This window comes from Microtus pennsylvanicus, chromosome X (genome assembly GCF_037038515.1).
Source record: "Microtus pennsylvanicus isolate mMicPen1 chromosome X, mMicPen1.hap1, whole genome shotgun sequence".
In the NCBI taxonomy this organism is placed as follows: Eukaryota; Metazoa; Chordata; class Mammalia; order Rodentia; family Cricetidae; genus Microtus; species Microtus pennsylvanicus.
Window position 1 is genome coordinate 101,364,813 of NC_134601.1, and position 18,620 is coordinate 101,383,432.

General features: G+C 38.4%; 1 protein-coding gene across 13 annotated transcripts in view; it reads right to left on the reverse strand.

Moving 5' to 3' along the window:
• Dmd (dystrophin) overlaps positions 1 to 18,620 on the reverse strand; it is a 2,313,977-nt gene that overhangs the window by 39,218 nt on the left and 2,256,139 nt on the right. For 11 of the 13 annotated variants that reach the window (XM_075957213.1, XM_075957212.1, XM_075957214.1 and 8 more), the window contains 3 exons: positions 16,899 to 16,964; positions 15,789 to 15,854; positions 12,876 to 13,034 (listed from right to left, as the gene is read on the reverse strand). The exons of the other annotated variants lie outside the window; for them this stretch is intronic. In XM_075957213.1, coding sequence (XP_075813328.1) covers positions 12,876 to 13,034; positions 15,789 to 15,854; positions 16,899 to 16,964 — 291 coding nt within the window. The remainder of the gene's footprint in view (positions 1 to 12,875; positions 13,035 to 15,788; positions 15,855 to 16,898; positions 16,965 to 18,620) is intronic. 13 annotated transcript variants of the gene reach the window in all.

Consider the following 18,620-nt stretch of genomic DNA (forward strand, 5'->3'; position numbering starts at 1 on the left):
TTAGGCTAGAATCTTCCCGGTAAGCGCACCTAGGGGCGCTACACAGATGATTAGAAATGGGCCAGAGCAGTGTTTAAAAGAATACAGTGTCCGTGTAATTATTTGGGGCATAAGCTAGCCGGAGCGGGTGGCTGGGGTATTGGGGAACGCAGCCCCACCGCCCATATTACTACAATGTACCATACACATTATTGTCTATTATACACTATACAATATATTGTCTATGTTGTTTATAGGAGAAATGTATTTATCATCAGTTCAACAAACGAAAAAGAGTCATAAGAAATCCTAGGCACATTATGTGGAAATAAGGCCAGCAAAAAAACGCTCAAGACAAACATGATAGTGCCTATTCTTCTCTAACCAAAAGGCCAACTAAGACTGGAGATAAGTCTTAGTCAAGATTAGTCAAGCCCCTAGGAATAATACCACTGGGAAAAGTATCTTTCAATTTTCAGACAAATACAGGAAAATATCAAAGTTTCATTATCTCTGGTCAGCAGAATGCTCAACCACCTGTAGGAGAGTCAGAACTTCAAGCTTTGAGTGGTCCAGCTTGAGTCCTCCTTGGGCATCAGGCCTTATGTTCATCTAATAAACTTAACCTGAGGGCCCATTTCCCACTTCCTTAAAGTGGTCATGTTTGATACTATGTCCTCTTGTATTCCAATGACAGAAACTAAGAAATTGTTTCTTCAAAAATAAGTACACAGTTGCCAGTAAAGTCAAAACAACCCAAATTTCCAACTGGTGAATAGATATTAAAAATGTGATACGTCTGTCCATACAATGGAATGCTAGTCAGCATTAAAAATGAAGTACTATAACATGTTGTAATACAGATATCACTTATAATATTATGCTAAGTGAAAGACCAGCACAAAAGAGCATGGGTTATACAAATTCATTCATATGAAGGTAAGGAATATACACCTCCACAGAAGAAAGTCAATAAATTGGTAATATAGGTTTCTGTTGCTAAGGATTGGTCACAGGACAAAGGAGAAGTGAGAAAAAATGAGTACTGGATGACATTCTGTGATGAAGAAAATTTTCTAAAATTGAACGTGCGATGGCAACTGCACAACTTTTGAGATTATGCTATCAACCAATGAATTATACAAGTTAGGAGGGTGGATTGCATGAAACAGACAGTATATATATCAAGACACTTCCGTAAAAATGAAGTTTTGGATTTCAAATTGTATCTTTCAGGACACTGAAAATAAATTCACAGTGAAAACAGTCATTTCTTATTCTTTTCCCTAATGTAGAGGACTCAACATGTAACCTAGGGTGTACACATGTCTGTAGAATTACTTGTACAAGATAGCCAAAACTTTCACATGGTCTGTATGTTTCCTAAAAACGTCCCCAATAATCCTAAAACACTCAAGTCTAGGTTAACCTAAACTGAGTTGTTTTCATTCGAATGGAAACACAACCTAAGGAGACATATGAAAGAAACTGTAGAAAGACTAGCAGAAGTAAGGGAAAACAATGAAGACACCTTGCTTCTGTCACAGCTCACATGACAAAGAGCATTTTCCCTCCGCTCATTTACATAACACATGCAGGTACCTGGAACTCAGGAGACAGGGGCATGTGAAACACTATTCCATACCTTTGAAGAGCTCAGATGTGAATGTGTGGGATATTGTCTATTTCTACGCCACAGTAACAAACATTAGGTGACTGCAAAATGATTGGGAACCATGCTCACTGCTAAAGCTTCAGCAGTAACATTACTTATTTTGACAATTAGTCCTCTGGTCTACTAGACCATCATAAGAAACGGAACACATAGGAAATTATTTGCTTGTGGCCTACAATTACAGCAGACAGAGCGGCGCTTTATGGCCACCGACACAGAAGGTTACCTTTTGATTATTAAGACAAAAATATAAAATGGATGGAGTCAGCCGTTTCCAGGATCTATTCAGCTGTGTAAGAGATACAAAGCAGCAAGCCACTTCTAGCACCCCAGGTGTTCTTTCTACAGGTACTCTCTTCCTAGAAAGAGTCGTCCATAGGCTCCCATGTCCTCTACGACTGTGACCTTCCCCTACAACTCACTGATTCTTAATCAAGACTTCTCTTAAAACTCCAGATCTCTTTTTTCAACATTGTTCCTGATGACTCCATTAGGCGCCGGCTCTGTGGATTGGAACTAGTTCATCAACAAGCCACACATGGTGGATATACTGAGCATTCATCTTTAAAATTTCTGTGTCAGGAAGAGGAATAGCTTCCTGAAGGAGCATCACACAGGACCATATAATAATTTACATACTCTGTAAATTCACAGTAACCTGTTACTTTAAAGCTACATTTGCATTTCTGTTATAAGGTAAAGGGACAGAAAAAAAAAACTCCCACTGTATTGACTACACCTGTTAAAATCATGACCCAGCAGATATGTAAAGCAAAAAGAGGCCATTGCCTGTAAACACTTAAAACATTTTTTTTCACTATTCTGGTGACAGAAACAAAAGCTGCCTTCCCAGAAGCTAACCAGTGAATGAACAAGTAAGAACTTTCCGACAGTAAGTTCACTGTATCAGACAGAGTATTGGTGGAATCTTTTGTTTGTGCTTTAACTGGAAACCCAGATTATCCCAGACAGCAGTCCACAAAAAAGGGTACCAAGAATGTTCGATATCTACTGGTGAGAATTTCACATGCTCCTTCCCATTTTATGAACTCATTCTTGAGGACTCAGTGTTTATACAGCAATTGCCTCAGTACTATCACATATCCAGGGCTTATGCGCAGGTTCCTGTGGTAACTACTTTTTCCGATCTCCCCTGAAAAGACAAAGGCCCAGACTTCAACACTTACAATAGAAAGCTAACCATTCCTCTCTTTGGTTGGTTTCTTACACACTTGATTTTTTTTATTCAAGTTGTGTTCCATATAGCATTACAATAGAGTTTGAGGTCAAGTCAGCAAGGACAGTATTGGGTTAAACATAATTAACCATTGCTTTCTCTTCTATCCTCAACGCAAGCATTAATGTGACAAGGATTCCCTTATACAAAAGCTTATCTGTCTTTGGAATACTTTTCCTTAAAGGCTCTCAAAGACATTCTCTGAGCACATTTTGGGCTACCATAAGCTATATTCCATGTATTTTCTGTAAAAATAGTCTTTCCACGATTATCAAAAGCCACCTAGGGTTTCCCTTGATCTTTTGTATTAAATGTTGGTGAGTACACTAGTCAATAATTATACGTAGCATAACAGTGGTTCAGAGTTCAGAGCCATCAGACTAGGAATCCATGTGGTAGCTGTCTGCAGTGTCTTTTAGAGTCTAGATACCAAGTCTTTTGGATACAGGGTTGTAACGATTGAATAAAATAATATATGAACTCAGACCTGGTTCTGTTCACATCAAGCATTCAAAGGACAGCTATTCATCTTTGTTGCCAAAATTCAGGAAAATTACAATGTTTCTTTAGTATAGCCTATATTTCCTTCATCTAATATCAAGAGTTTGCAAAAATGTTTCTTCTTACCTCCCTGGATACAAGGAAGTTCCAATGGAATCTGAAGCTCAATCGAGGGCATCCCTAGTATGCTCATTCACACCACAGAGATCTGATTGCTATGGCTTTTAAAAATATACCCTTTTGGAAAAGGAACACATTTATAGAAATGTCCTCGAACACAAGAATTTAGTAGACCAAATTCACTATGCCTATCGTCTGCCCCTTTGCAAATAGAAGTTGCATATAGAATAGAAGTCAAACTCCTTAATATGACTTACAACGTTCTTTATAAAGGAGTCTCCACCTGCATTCCACTGCACTCTTTCTCCTCATTCCATGTTATGCATGATTCATAGTTCTGGCAGTCAGGAAAACTCTTCCCTTCCCAGCTGTAGTCTAGGAAAGGGCTGTCATTAACCTTATACTCCCTTCGCAGAGATGTCTCAACTCCCAGACAGAATTCAGCATTGACCTTTTTGCTCATCCAGAGCACTTCCTATGCTAGATTTTAATGTTCATATTTCGTTATTATTTCATTAAGTGTTGCCCTCCATAGGGTAAGAAACAGACCTGAGTCATCATTGAAGTCTCACATGAAGTATTCATCTAGTAATGCTAGATTTAAATGAAATTATATGCTTGGGCCTATAAACTAACAAAAGAAAGTCAAGATCTTATTCTATTGTCACAGGATGGTCTAGTAGTAAAGTCCACAAGGAGAAAGGGCGGGTGGGGCCATCTAACAAAGGAAGTGGGGTTGTATGAATGTAAGCTCTTATCCAGTCTGTCTTAGAGAGATGCCAGCTGTATTCATAAAATGTGAATATTCTAATCACCAGAGGGTTGCTTCAATTTTTTTCTGTAGAATGAAACAGTCTGGGGCTCTCCAATCTGCTATCCCAAGATTCCAAGTGCAGCCGAAAACGATTTGACTGTTCTTCTGATTTGGGTGATGTCAGATTCTTAGCCTGAGGGTCATGGAATGTAGCAACAACTCTAGTCTTAAGGAACATGCAGTTCCTATCTTCTTAGGTCTAGAATATGGATCTAAATGCCGTGCTCAACTGCCAACTGAGATGAAACTAGCACACAGGTTATACCATGAAAGACCTAATTAACAACGCCCCCATTCAGCAGGAAGCAGTTTGGAGAGAAAAAACTGCGCCCATGTTCCCAAATATGGTTTATAAACATTCTTTTACATTTAAAAGGGGATATGAGATAGATATGAATAATTTGCATTAGTATAGATTTTGCTTTATTGATAGAGATTTAAGGTCAATTTTGTTATATGTATATGTATTTCTGATCTTTATTAAGGTATTGTGATTGTGTAGTTCACTTAAAATGTAATGTACATAGGTTGTTAATAGATAATCATAATAATCAAGTTTGTAGTCATGTTAGTTAAGATTTTGTAGATGTGCATAGATATATTTTAGATAGGCATTCTTCATATCTTTCAAAGATTGTAGAATATAGCATTTTAAATGTATTAATAACTTAGGGTTTTTCATGACAATGAGACACTCTGCTCCTGGCAGCACCAATCTACTTCAGGAAGAAGATGGGCATTGAAGAGGATCCTTATGAAGTTTGATAGCCATTTCGGCAAGAAACTGCTCTTGCCTGAACTGTTGCATAAACTGGACACAAAGGAACCCGCAGAGAGAGGACTGCTGAACTTGCCTAAAGGTGAGATGATCTTTCGGGGTTCCTGATTCATGAAAGAGTCTGCAAGACATTCTGCAGGACACAACAGATAGTGACTGAACTGCTTTTGAAATTTCCTGCTTCATGGAAATGTCTGCTGGAAACTATGGGCCTGTAGGCCGAAGATGGATGCCCCAACGGTACAGAGAAACTTTGGGTGACTGTCCAGGCAGCGAGATGTCTCTGTCATTTCTAGAGTTTGAAAGTTGCTTATTTCTTGTTTGCTTAGGTAATATTGTATCTTTCTGGAGTCTTTGATGGGGTTGAAGAATAGTTAGTTATAGTTATAGTTTTCCTTAGTTATGATAAAGATTATTGTAATTTTTACTTGATAACTGTTTTGTTATATGTAATTTTGCTATGTTAAGTTAAAGCCTTCCTTTTTTTGGTTTAAACAGAAAAAGGGGAAATGATGAAGGAAGGTCATTGGCTAATAAAGAAACTGCCTTGGCCCATTTTATTGGTTAGAACATAGGTGGGTGGAGTAAACAGAACAGAATGCTGGGAGGAAGAGGAAGTGAGCTCAGACTTGACAGCTCTGCTCTCTGGAGCAGAGGCCATTCTCCCCTCTCCCGGGCACATGTGATGAAGTTCCAACCCAGGATGGACATAGGCTAGAATCTTCCCGGTAAGCGCACCTTGGGGTGCTACACACCTTATTAGAAATGGGCTAGTCCAGGTGCGAGAGTTAGCCAAGAAGAGGCTAGATATAATAGGCCAAGCAGTGTTTAAAAGAATACAGTGTCCGTGTAATTATTTCGGGGCATAAGCTAGCAGGCAGCCGGGGTGCTGGGGACGCAGCCCCGCCGCTTGTATTACAACACGACTTGAATACATTTACTATAGCTAGGCAATTAAAAAGAGATATTTAGGGGAACGGAGAAAAAATAAAGAGTAATTCTTGGTTATTCATTCACTCCTAAGAAAGAGATGCCCCAAATCAGTCCCCTCCAATTTTGATTAACTTGGAATAAACTGAAGAATAGTCGATATACTACTGTGAGATAGAACTGAGCCTCTGATTCTTGGGGACTCTACCTCTGATTTGTGGACATCTCCTCTCTGCCTAAATAAAGCTGTGATGGTTGACCCAATTCTAACACAGTTTTTGAGATACAGTGTTTGCCCTTCAGCTCTTCATCATTCTTGCCATAAAAGGCATGGCTGTTTGATTTATGGTGTTTAACTTGCTCCCTTTATCCAAAAAAGGTCCTGTAGCCCTGTGTTTTGTAGCCTATGTTGCCAAGCAACATAAATGCCTAGTTTCATTAACCTTCTCATATACAATGCTGACTTGAACAAACGTAAGAATCGGTCTCTAGTTTCCAGTGCTGTCAACTGGACATGTCAAGATTCTGTGATATGCCCCTCATCTTCTTTGCTTATGCTCAATTCCTCACCTGCCACAATTAAGAAAGACCACAAAATTGGTCTTCCATTTGAGACCAGGACTTCTCTTGCACACTGGTGCCCTTTAACCTCTCTTTCTCTCTATTGCCTCTTTTGAGAAAATGCTCTCAGTCCCAAGTCCTCTTCTCATCTCCTGGCATGTTTTTTTTCCAGCATATACAAAGTAATTAGAGATTTTTTACATAAAAAGAATAGAATGAACAATATGTGACAATATGTAAAATAATTCCAGCAAAAGTATATTTGTAAATATTTGCATATGTAAAACCTGTCTTTATTATTATAAATTATTATTATGTCTTGTTCTTTTTAACCTTATACACTTCTTGAGTGTCCTCTAGAGATGAATTTTAAGTATGTGAATATTTACAAATAGATTTGTGGATGGAATTATTTTACATACTTTGACAAGGTCTTCCTTCTTTATTGAATGCTCTGTACAAAAAGTAGGAGAATAGGGACTCTAAGAGCAATTCCTTTTTTATAGACTGCTGGCATTTGCGCAAGAGGATGATACCAGGACCATCACTCAACTTCTACCCCACTCCATTCACTATCTTCTAGCCCCCTGGCCCCTAAGGAAAGACTTCCACAAATTCTGCTGAGAATTCCAGCAAGGATATTCTTGAACTGTCAACCCTGGTTGCAAAAAGTCTGTCTTTTGGCTATGCTCCTGTCAGACCCTTCCTGTATTCCCCCAGAGCTGTTGCAGCACCAAGCCAATGAGCTCTCTTCGTCTATCGGAGACATCAGCTTTACCTGCTCCTTGATACAACATGGAAATTGGGGCTGTCTCCCCATTTGTACAATCTACTGAACTCTTGGATCACCTCTCGCATAAGCTCCTTTTTGTCCTAAAAACATGCTTTCCTAATGCCTTGTGGTTCTTTTAATTGAAATTTACCCACCACAAAGCTATACGAATCTCTATGGGTTCACATAAACTTCATGTACACACAAAACACAGACCTCGGTGTAAATATAAGGGTCTAAATTCTGGCTGATGCCCAGGGATGGCTCCTTGTTTGTCCTAGGGTGCTATTGCTGTGATAAACCTCCAATACCAAAATCAACTTGAGGAAGAAAAAAAAATTTTTTTTGTACTTTCACATCACCATCCATCATATAAGGAAGTCAGGACAGGAACACAAACATGGTAGGAACCTGGAGTAGGGAACTAAAGCAAAGACTATGGAGAAACACTGTTTACTGCCTTTATCATCCTGGTTACTTATAGTACCCAGGACCAACAGCACTTGGGTGTGGCATCTCCTGCAGTATCCTGCACCTTCCCAAATCAATCATTAATCAAGACTTGCGTACAAGCCAGTTCTATAGGGACATATTCTTAATTAACACTCCCTCTTCCTAGAAACATCTAGGCTTGTGCCAAGTTCACAGATAACAAGCAGCATACTATCCTAGGTGAGGAGGTCTATACTCCTCAGTGTGACACCATGCTCTTTCCCTCTTGCACAACAGACGGCTTCATCGCCTCCCTTTCTTTGTCTTGTTTTGAGATTGGGTTTCACTGTGTAGACCTTGCTGGCCTAGAACTCACTATATAGACCAGGCTGGCCTCACACTCACAGACATCTATCTGCCTTTGTCTCCTAACCGTTGAGAATAAAGGTTTATGCCACCACACCTGGCTACAATGTAGATTTTGCAAATGACATTCTGTCATTGTTCCTAATGTTTTAACTTACTCATCTCTGGCTGGCTACCCCCAGCTCTTGACCCCCCACTTTTACTCTTTCAGTTTGGCCACATCTTATCACTTTGGACTACCATATAGACCAAAACAAAGGAAATGGACTAAAGATGCCTGAGCTTATGAAGATTTATATCAATGAAAGCAGGACCTAAAAACATTAGGTTGTTTACAAGGTACATGAACAGGTCAATGGTTTCCACCTAGTTCAAACCAGCGACATAAGTAACAAATCTAAAACTTCTTGGAATGTTGTATAATCTTGTGTGAATATTGGCAGAATGAAACAAAGCAAGATAAAACCAAATCAAAGCTGAAAAGGCCTGGTTACCAAAGAACCAAACCAAAGCATATGAAAGGTACTGGGTAGGTACTACAAATCTGCTGAGCCCGATGCTGTCATAGAATATGAAACAATGTTAATCATCTTTAAACTTCATGGTCAATCAAACTCATATTTCCCTGCATTTTAGATTTAGGAGCAACCTAACTAATTTACCATGCTGACAGTAATTTGGTAAGTATAGACTTAAGTCAGGAGACTACAAGATTTCATGAACACAGGAAAAAAGGTAAGCCGTGAGTTCACAGAGCTAAGGACATAGGATGGAACCAACTCTCAGTAATCAGCTGGCTTCTGCCAAATAAAGATAAACTCTTATTATCTGTGCTTAACAAGTGAAACATGAATGATAGGTTAAGCTAATGAATGCTACCAATGTCGCAAACTTTTAAGAGGCACTATCAAAAAGATCCAGAGACATACTCAGCTTTATTCTTATCTTTATGGGGAAAAAAGACTAGGAACCAGAGGGTGCTGGTGGGAGAGACACCAGAGCCAGGGACTTGGAAAAATGGATTTTTAAAATTCTACCTTTATGAAAAAGCCATGCTTAGTACTAATCAAGGCAGAGGGAAGTATTTTGAAATGTTAATAGAACTAAAAAAAATAATAAAAGCTCAATTGAATGTTTTCCTTTATGAAATTAGGTTTGTGAAATATTTGTTTTTGAAACTACATGCACGTGTTAAAACCAAAATAGATCCAGCTCCAGTTTAATTCATTTGTTCATTAATTTATTCAACAAATATGTATTGAATGCTATGTATAAGGAATGGGAGAAAAGGAACTCTAACAGTAGAGATAAGATATACCTCCAGATGACCAGGATTTATCCCCAGTGTTTGAACTGGCTTTTTGGGGCCCATTCTCTTTGGAAGGCTGCCTTGCTCAGCCTAGATATAGGAGGGAGGGCCTTGGTTCTGCCTCAAAGGAATGTGTTAGACTTTGTTGACTCCCCAATGGGAAGCCTTACCCTCTCTAAGGAATGGATTGGGGTGGGACAGGTGGAAGGTAGGGGAGTGGGAGAAGGGGAGAGGGAACTGGGATTGGTATGTAAAATGAGAAAAGATTTTCTTAAAAAATAAATTAAAAAAGGAAAAACGATATACCCAAGATGTATGTAGAATAGCCACCTTGAGTTTCTGTAGGGCATTGGGCCAGGAAAATTGTGAAAAAGAGTAATTAATAGAATTAATAACATATGTAGTCAGGAATTGGAGTCTCCAATTAACTCTCCTCTGCTAACTGCAATGTGAACATAAATCACATTTATAGAATAAGGACACCAAATATTCATAGATATTTGACATTTAGAAATACTAAATAAACACTAAATATACACAAATATTTACATATACTCAAAGTCCCCATCCAGAGCATTGAGTACAATACTAAAATATCCTTGCCCGTTTTCTCCACAAGTAGGCTATTATTTGTCATTTTTGCAGCCTACTTCTGACTTGGGAAATATCCAGGCTGGCAGGCACAGAGAAAGAGAATCTAGTGATTTCCTAGGCTTTTTTTAGGGAGGCAAATGACAAATTAAAGGCTTTGAAAGCAACACCCAATGCAAAGGTCACAGAAGCAGAATGGTCCTACATCTCTTTCTTAAAATCTCTAAGAAGACAGCAGAGGATAGGGCAGGAAAACGAGGAAGGCTGTTCCCAAGAGGGAGACACTTCTTTGGGATTTCAGTAGAAAATAGAACTAAGAAGAAAAGAAAAGACTCATTCTGACCTTTTCAAGATAACCTCCAGAAAGACTCACATAATGGCAGAGGCCTCGTTTTGGAGCACTAAGTAGCCCTGCTATATAATCTTTCTTTCAGAGAACAAACCATCCCATTTTCAGTGACAATCCTGGATATATTTCAGGGTAAAGTGGTTGAACTAGTTTATTCAAGGACGTTTGTTCTTTGCAACGCTCTCAAGGTAAGGCACATTCTGGGGGAATAAACCCGATTTCTATGTAGATGGCATTTACATAGAATGGCTCTTTATTCTCTGAACCAAGGTAGAGTTGGCTATTTTGAGTGTGAAAAAATAAACCTGGTATGAATTTATGTCTACCACTAGCTGACTGGGAAATCTGGGGCAAGCTATTTGAACCTCTCTCAGCCTGTGCTTTCTCATCTAAAGAAAGGAGATGTGTACTTCTTTGTACAGCTTTTAAAAAGATTAAACGATCTAAAATATATGAAAGTACTTTTAAAATGAGAAGCTGGTAGTGTTTCTCAGTGGTAGAATGGGTCCTTAGCACACATGAGGTCATGGATTCAGTCCCCAGTACCAGAGACGGTGCTCTGAAAATGATGAAATGATACATAAATAAGTTTAATCGGTATTCCTCCCCAACACTCATTGACCTGGTTACCATGGCATGGAGGGAGCATCGCACAACCCACCAACAAAACCTATATCCTGACTAATGATCTAAAAGATGTACTAAGCAATGGTAAGGATCATATACTAGACAATGTACATACTCTTCAAGAGCATCAGATTGTGTTTATAGGGGAAATCCCAATCCTTTCTTCTCTTTTGACTTTGATAAAGATTTAATATGAATGACTACTAGCTATTGTTACTACTTATTATTAGTGACTCTTCCCAGTAAAATAATAGGAGAGGTATCTTGGATTTCATTCCTACTTTTACAAATAGAGCTAATAAAATAAAGCTATCATTAATCTTCTCTCCACAAATGTACAATATTACAGCATTACTGGCAGTCATGTGACCTCCTTGCTATATTCTTAAGTTTATATCATATAAGCATGAGGACATGATCTGTAGTGTTTTACCAGACACTTCCTGAGTAGTGAAATATTATCACTGTGGTAGGACCTACTAGAGGAACAAGATGCTGATCACCGAATGGCCAGGACTCATTTGAAGGAGGTACGGACAATGATGGATAACAGGGCAAACTGCCCTTAGTTTTCCGGGCAAAATCTAAAGTTATATAGGCCAACAGCGAGCATGAACATGGCCCAGAAAGTAGATGCAAACAAAATCAAAATACTGGCTACAGCAGCATGGTCAGTAGAAGAAGGTGGCATTGACAAAAGCAAGTCGAGAGACCACAGTGGAAGGTTTGGACGCCCTGCTGAGAAGCTGGGTATTCATTCAAGATACAGAAATCCAGTAAAGTAAGAATGCCATGATAGGCCTTGGTTCTGGAAAGCTACACAAAGAGTCAGCGCAGAGGATTTATTGGGAAAATGGGCGAGGAACTCAAGGGAAGCCAATTTGATAAAGAGCTCTGGCCAGAGGTCAGAGGTATTAAGAGCTGAAAGGCTAGTAGCAGCAGAAGGGACTAGATGAATGACAGCCAGCTTTTTCATGCTGAGGTGACATTCTCCCTCAGGGCACTGGGTCTCAAATACAGTATGTCCTCTAGATTAAGAGGTCTTGCTGCCTTGGGCTAACCAAAAGAGATGAAAGTATTTAAGTGCTACGGATTTGAGCAGTCTGGCTTTTAAAGACTTGCCTGGTGGCACTGTCTGTAGCAAGCCACACTGTGATTACAGGTGCTTATATGAAAAGGTTCCCTTAACCAGGGTACCCGTGGCATAGCAAATGTAAAACAAAAGGAAGAGGCCAATGATTTGTATTATCCTGACACCACACAATGGTCTACATCCTTACAATTTATCCGCTTTAGGCATCATGAATTTTCTTTTTTTAATAATCGCACTTTTTTTTACAGGTAATGGCTAACACCTGGAATTGCCTACCTAATCTGCTATGAAAATGAACAAAAGCAGTAACTTCTCTACTTGATGATGAAAAACAAGAGGAAATACTGTTCCCAAATATGACAAAGCCAATGAATCTAATGTTTATGGTAATATGGCCAAACATGTAAAATTTATATAACCACGAATTGAATCACTTAGTTTTTCTCTTAAATTCTCTTCCCAAATACAAATATATCAAAACCTATGGCACACATGCAATAAACCCAATGCCCCCATTAGCATTAATCCCCTCACACCTAAATTAGGAGGTATTTATTAATCATGCTACATGGCACTCATTTTCTTCTTTCAGACAAGAAGTGAATCTGCAAAAGGAGCCGAACAGATTATTTTCGCAAACAGTTAGACATCGAGTGACTAAGTGAAGCCTCCTGGCACTCGTCTTCGTGTGCAAGCGTGTGCACTCCGCTTACCAATGACACAGCTACAGAGAAAACTCACCTGTTTTCTTCCTCAAGATCTGCTAGGATTCTCTCTAGCTCCCCTCTTTCCTCACTCTCTAAGGAAATCAAGATCTGGGCAGGACTACGAGGCTGGCTCAGGGGGGAGTCCTGGTTCAAACTTTGGCAGTAATGCTGGATTAACAAATGTTCATCATCTCTGGAAAATAAAATCAAAGGTTTTGGTTTTTCCACCCCCCTTATTTTGTTTTGGGGTCAGGGACTCAGATGTGTATTTGAAAATAGAAACATTTCTTTGCTCTCAACAATTAGTCAGACCCTTCCGTGCCCCTATTCTGAAGACATTTAGGTACCGCTGTAGTGATGGACAGTTTAAATTGTTTCTTTTTTCAAAAATCCACATGAAACTTACTGGCCTATTTACACAGATAAATGAAAGACAGAATTACAGAAATACTTTGGAGTCTATTTTAACACTTTAGCTTGTTATCAACTAACAAATACTTTTTTAAAAAAATAACAATGGCCATTTAATTCTTTTGCTAGTAAGTATGTCAAGATGATCTGTTCATTAGCCATGGTACTGATACTGATTGGGTAGGGAGGAGGGAAACATAGTTCTTAAAATAGGAAATAGTATCTTCAGTGGAAGGCAAAAACCCGAAAGAGCTGCTTCAGCCAGCTAATTTTAACTCATAGGCCTCAGAGGTGGGATGTTAGCAGTAACTAACCTGTGGATAACTGGTTGTTTTAAATACTGTTTAGATATAAATACAAAATTGAAGGGGGTGAAGCCATTAAGGTGACTGATTAAAACAGGATGAGAACACCTCATTCCTTAGGCTGAATCTTAAGCACTATTTCTGTTGCGGGGAGGGCAGAGGAAGGCATATTCTGAGAGGCAGTTGCAGTCTCCTGGCAAGAAGGAACTTTCTAATAACACTCAGGAGAAATCACTCTAAGAATGAAGTGCTCTAAGTTTTTGAAAACTCCATTGTACCTCCAGGTTCTAGGAACTTCATTTTCTTCTTAATGAAACGCTAAAGCTCCTTGTTTCTGGTTCCATGGCGTTATCATGAGCATATGCTACCTTTTGCATACCCACTTAATTTTGGTTTTCCGGAGGGGATTTCTGCATAGCCCAGGCTGGCCTTAAGTTGGCAACCCTTCTGTCTCAGCCTCCTGATTACTGGCACGAGTCTGCATGCCTAGCATGCCAGAGCCACCGCATTCTCAGTTTGAAAAGACCAGGTCCTTAGGAAAATGTTTTCATGGCTTCCGTTTTGTTGTCAGTCAATAGAGAGAAGTGGTGGAGATGTTACTAAGTAATCACTGGAGCATTGGGATACATTGCAGTGGGTGACTACTTGCCTAGCATGCATAGAGCCCTCCTTAACACCACAAAAATAATGATAATAATAAATATTATGATTTTCAGTGGCATTAAAAAGAAACATTTAAATGAAATAAAGCTGATCCATCAAAACTGTTCCTAAATAACATATTTTGCTAACCAACAGAGTGAAAATGGATTGCATGTCCTCAGAATGAGCTACAGCTAAATTTTGTTGTAAAATAAAACAATCAAGGTCTTTATCACATAGCTAATATATTAGTACCCTCCTCAAATTCTAAAATTTTATTGCTAGGACTTCCCACATTTAACTGGAACCTATACTTGTTAAGTTTTCTTCCTGTTCTCTGTGGCAGTTCCATGACTGCCAGAGACTGTCATATGGATACACTCTAAATTAATGTGGAAGTGTGAGAGCATCTTCAATACAAAACTGGGTAGCCAAATGAGTGAATCATTCAAGCCTTTATACGGAGTTGGTTCTTTAGCTACTCACTTTCCTGCTGGAAGATCAGATAATAGCATCACAGTTTTAATTGGGGAAAGGATATTTGTTTGAAGTAAATGACTGGCTGTTGACGTCTCTCTTATTATATTGGTCTCCTCTATGTACTAAATCATTTGAAATTCAATAATTACATAGAAATCCCACTTTAATACAATTTGCTTTGGCTTAATCCTTATGAAGGTCCCTTCCTCATCTGAGCAAGATGCTGGGTTCCCGTACATACTATATAGGATCACTTTACTATGCTTCCATGTGCCTATTCTCCAAAATAAGATGTTAAACCATTGTCTTACTATGTCTTATCAAGCTAAAAGCATTAAAATTCTTCTCTGCATGTTATTTGTTCAATTAGTGGGTCCTCTATTTCCTCCATACCCTCACATCTCTTCCTTCCTAATCAACATCTGATTGGATCATAGCAATGGTCCTGTGTATTCTGTACTATGTGCTCTGCTCTAAACTGGTGATGATGCCTCTGCTTTGGAGCCAAGTGTGTTCTTGGCCATTTGTAACAGTAATACATCGCCTTCTTAAAATGCGATCAAGCTAGCTTATCACCCCAGTGGCAAACTGAGACCTGCATTTGTCTTCCCTCATCTGGGAACACTTCACAAGACTGCCTTTCTATATGATGCTAAAGCACAACAGTCCAGTGAAGAAAAATGCCAACCTAACAGTATATGGGAATAGATATTCTATGGGAAGACCACATTTCCACTTCTCACGAGTGGAGGAAATCCGACTTAGTTCATACTTTCAAATGTCATCTTATTCCTTATTTCAGTGTGCTCAAAAAATAACCTTTGATCTAAGTGTTTGAAATCAGTAATTTATAGTCATAAGACATTAAATAAATGTAAGTAAGACGTTGTTTTTTTGTTTTTGTTTTTGCTATTCTGGATTAATGCTTGTATTTGTATGAGCTCATTCTGTGCCAGGTTTTAAGAACTAAAGAAAAAGTCAATGAATGGCTCCTTGAAAGATCAAATGAATGTGATGTTAGTTCCTATATCCTGTTTTTTCCTACCTCTGAATCCCTCAAAGCAATTTTATTGTCAGGAACATTTTGTAAAAAGAGATAGGATACTTACATGCTCTCATTAGGAGAGATGCTATCATTTAGATAAGATCCATTGCTGTTTTCCATTTCTGCTAGCCTGATAAAAAACGTAAAAGCTCATTAAAACTTATGTGACTTCTTAGAATCTACTCAAGACCTATGCGAACATTCCTGAAAACTAAGGAGTAACTCATGGCAAGAGGAGAAAGGAATCCTTCAAATTAAAGGATGTGTGTGTTGTCTTAACCAGTTGAAGCAGCTAGTTAGTAGCTTTGCACTTTTAATATAAAAACTACCGGAAGCTGTATTTTGTTGGTGTTTTTTTTGGGGGGGGGATTTTCCCCCATAGATCAATCTTTCTTTCTCTGAGGACCAGTCTTTGTTTACAGAAGAAAATCTTCCCTAAAAACAAATCCACACCTTACACTTGCCCCTTGTCTTTTAAGACAATTATTGCCTTTCACTGATGATAGACGTATATAGCTAATTAATGCTTGCCACAATAGAAGAGCATGTCCAGTAGTCAGGAGGTTGATAAGGGATGGATTCACAAGTGTTCTGTGTGTTCTGTCACCAATTTAATAATAAAGCCTTTTGACAACCAGAAAAAGTTGAATAGACTTATTTAACAAGCACAAGATAAAATTAGTAGTTCAGCGATTAGGAATAAAAGTTATCTCAAATACAAAGAAGGTAGTAGAGAAAAGTTCAAGAGTCAGGAACGTTGTATCTTCTTAAAGTACATTGAGTCAAGGAAACACAAGTAAAAAGTCAGGGCTTTCACATTGTTTAGGTAACATGGTATCATTTCTCCACAGATTAATATCTAGTCTAGTAGTTTGGAAGGAGCTTCGAGGACTTACAAGCCAATTTAGCAAATGTGTTCAGAATATAAAACACAACAAAGCTACTAGAAATGTTGAAAGGCCAGGGTTAAATTAGATTGTTCTGGACCCATGCTGTTGTTGGTATCCAAAACCTCCATGCAGTAGAATGGCATGCACGTTAGAGGGCAAATCGATTAGTAGAAATCAGAAAGGACTGAGGAAGAAAGAAAATATTTTTTTTAATTATTATAGGTTAGCTCTCCTTGGTTAGTTATTTCAATCAATATTTCCCTGGCATTCAACTAGTCTCATACCTGCTAGCATAATGCTCAATGCGTGAATGAGTATCATCGTGTGAAAGCTGGGGGGACGAGGCAGGCCTATAAGGCAGAAAATGTGATTAGTCACAGATACCATCCATTAATGGAGAAATAGCCCCCACCACACACTCCTGTCATATGCATGGCTTAGAATGACTTTATTCTAAGCATGCACATGTAGGTAGCTGCTCCTGTATATAAGACAGCATCAAATATTTTAAATTGAAATTTGAGAGATGATTTCTGCTTTTCCTTAAAAGCCATAAAAATAAAAGAAAAACTCTCTAAAATGTGTCAATTACACAAAAAGGTATGGTGGGAAATCTACACAGCATTACAGCCTCTCGGCTCATACATTTTCATATATGAGCGTTCTGAGGCTGTCTCAGAACTGTGTGGTTAAAACTGGAAACAGCTTACACACATCTATGAGAGCGTCTTTGGGTTGACTGTAAACTGTGTATCCTTAGCAGATTTACAGTCAAGAATTTTAGTTCCACGGAGGCTATTCCATTCTAGTACTTGTTAAAATTCTATCTACCAAGATGTCTACAGAAGGAAGCTACCTGCCAAGTTAACGGTAGCATTATGCTAGTATGCTCTAAAAAAAAAAAAAGAAACATCTCAAGATCATGTAAGCATTTTTTAAAGAATATCTAAATTTAGTAAGATGTCATGTATCTACAATAATTTTTACTGGGGCTAGTGTGTACTCAAATCCAGATGGGCAAATAAGAGAAAAGGGTGAGTATAAGTTCTGTAGGCAAAATCAAAAGGCACCTGTCTTCAGTAGACAGGCAAGGATTGTGGTAGGGTTACCCTTTTTCAGACTTCATAGCTGATCTACTCATTATTTCAAAAATTTTTATATCTTTTGGATTAACTTTACCAAAAAAACCACCCAAAATCAAAATTTGTTCCAAAAACCAGTTAGGACTTGTGAGTTTTGCCCTATTTGAAAAGAATAAAAGATCTTTTCCATTTCTCTCCTAATACCGAAAGGACTTAGGGAAAGAAAGGCATGAACCCAAAATCCAGTGTAACATGCACAGTGAGATCTGTTGTTTAGCCTTCAAAGACTTGGTCTGAACATGAAGATGAAAATGTTTGATTTTCTTCTTAAATTTCTGTATGTATGTGTGTGTGTGTGTGTGTGTGTGTATGTATATGTCCCTTTTACCCAAAGGGACAGCCTGCCTCAGTGTCCCCCTCGAACCCCAAACCCAGAACCTTTCAAACTTGTCAGCCTGAGTGTGGAGGCTGTACATATATACATACATACACACATATATGTGAAGATGAATGGATATATACCGCTAGGCTTGCAGAGAAAATATGCTGGAAATTTCTATTTTTTAAAATATGAAACATTGTGTTAAGATAATTACAACACACACTTAAACTAATGGCCAGGGCACTGGAGGCCTTCCTTGAGAGATAAAGGTTTTATCATATTGTGGAGGTCAAGTGTAAAATATGAGACCAGTGTTGTCTAGGTCAAGTGTAAAACATGTTTACATTTTCATGTGAAAGCAAAGAGACAACTATTCAACTTAATAGGCAGATCCAAATATTCCCATGGGAATCTTCACTATATTTTGGAGTTAATCTGCTATTTTTATAGAATTTTGAAATAGTTTAAAGAAAGCTACAAAGTTTCATATAAAAATATGTATATATATAATTATATATATACATATATACATAAAATAAGCT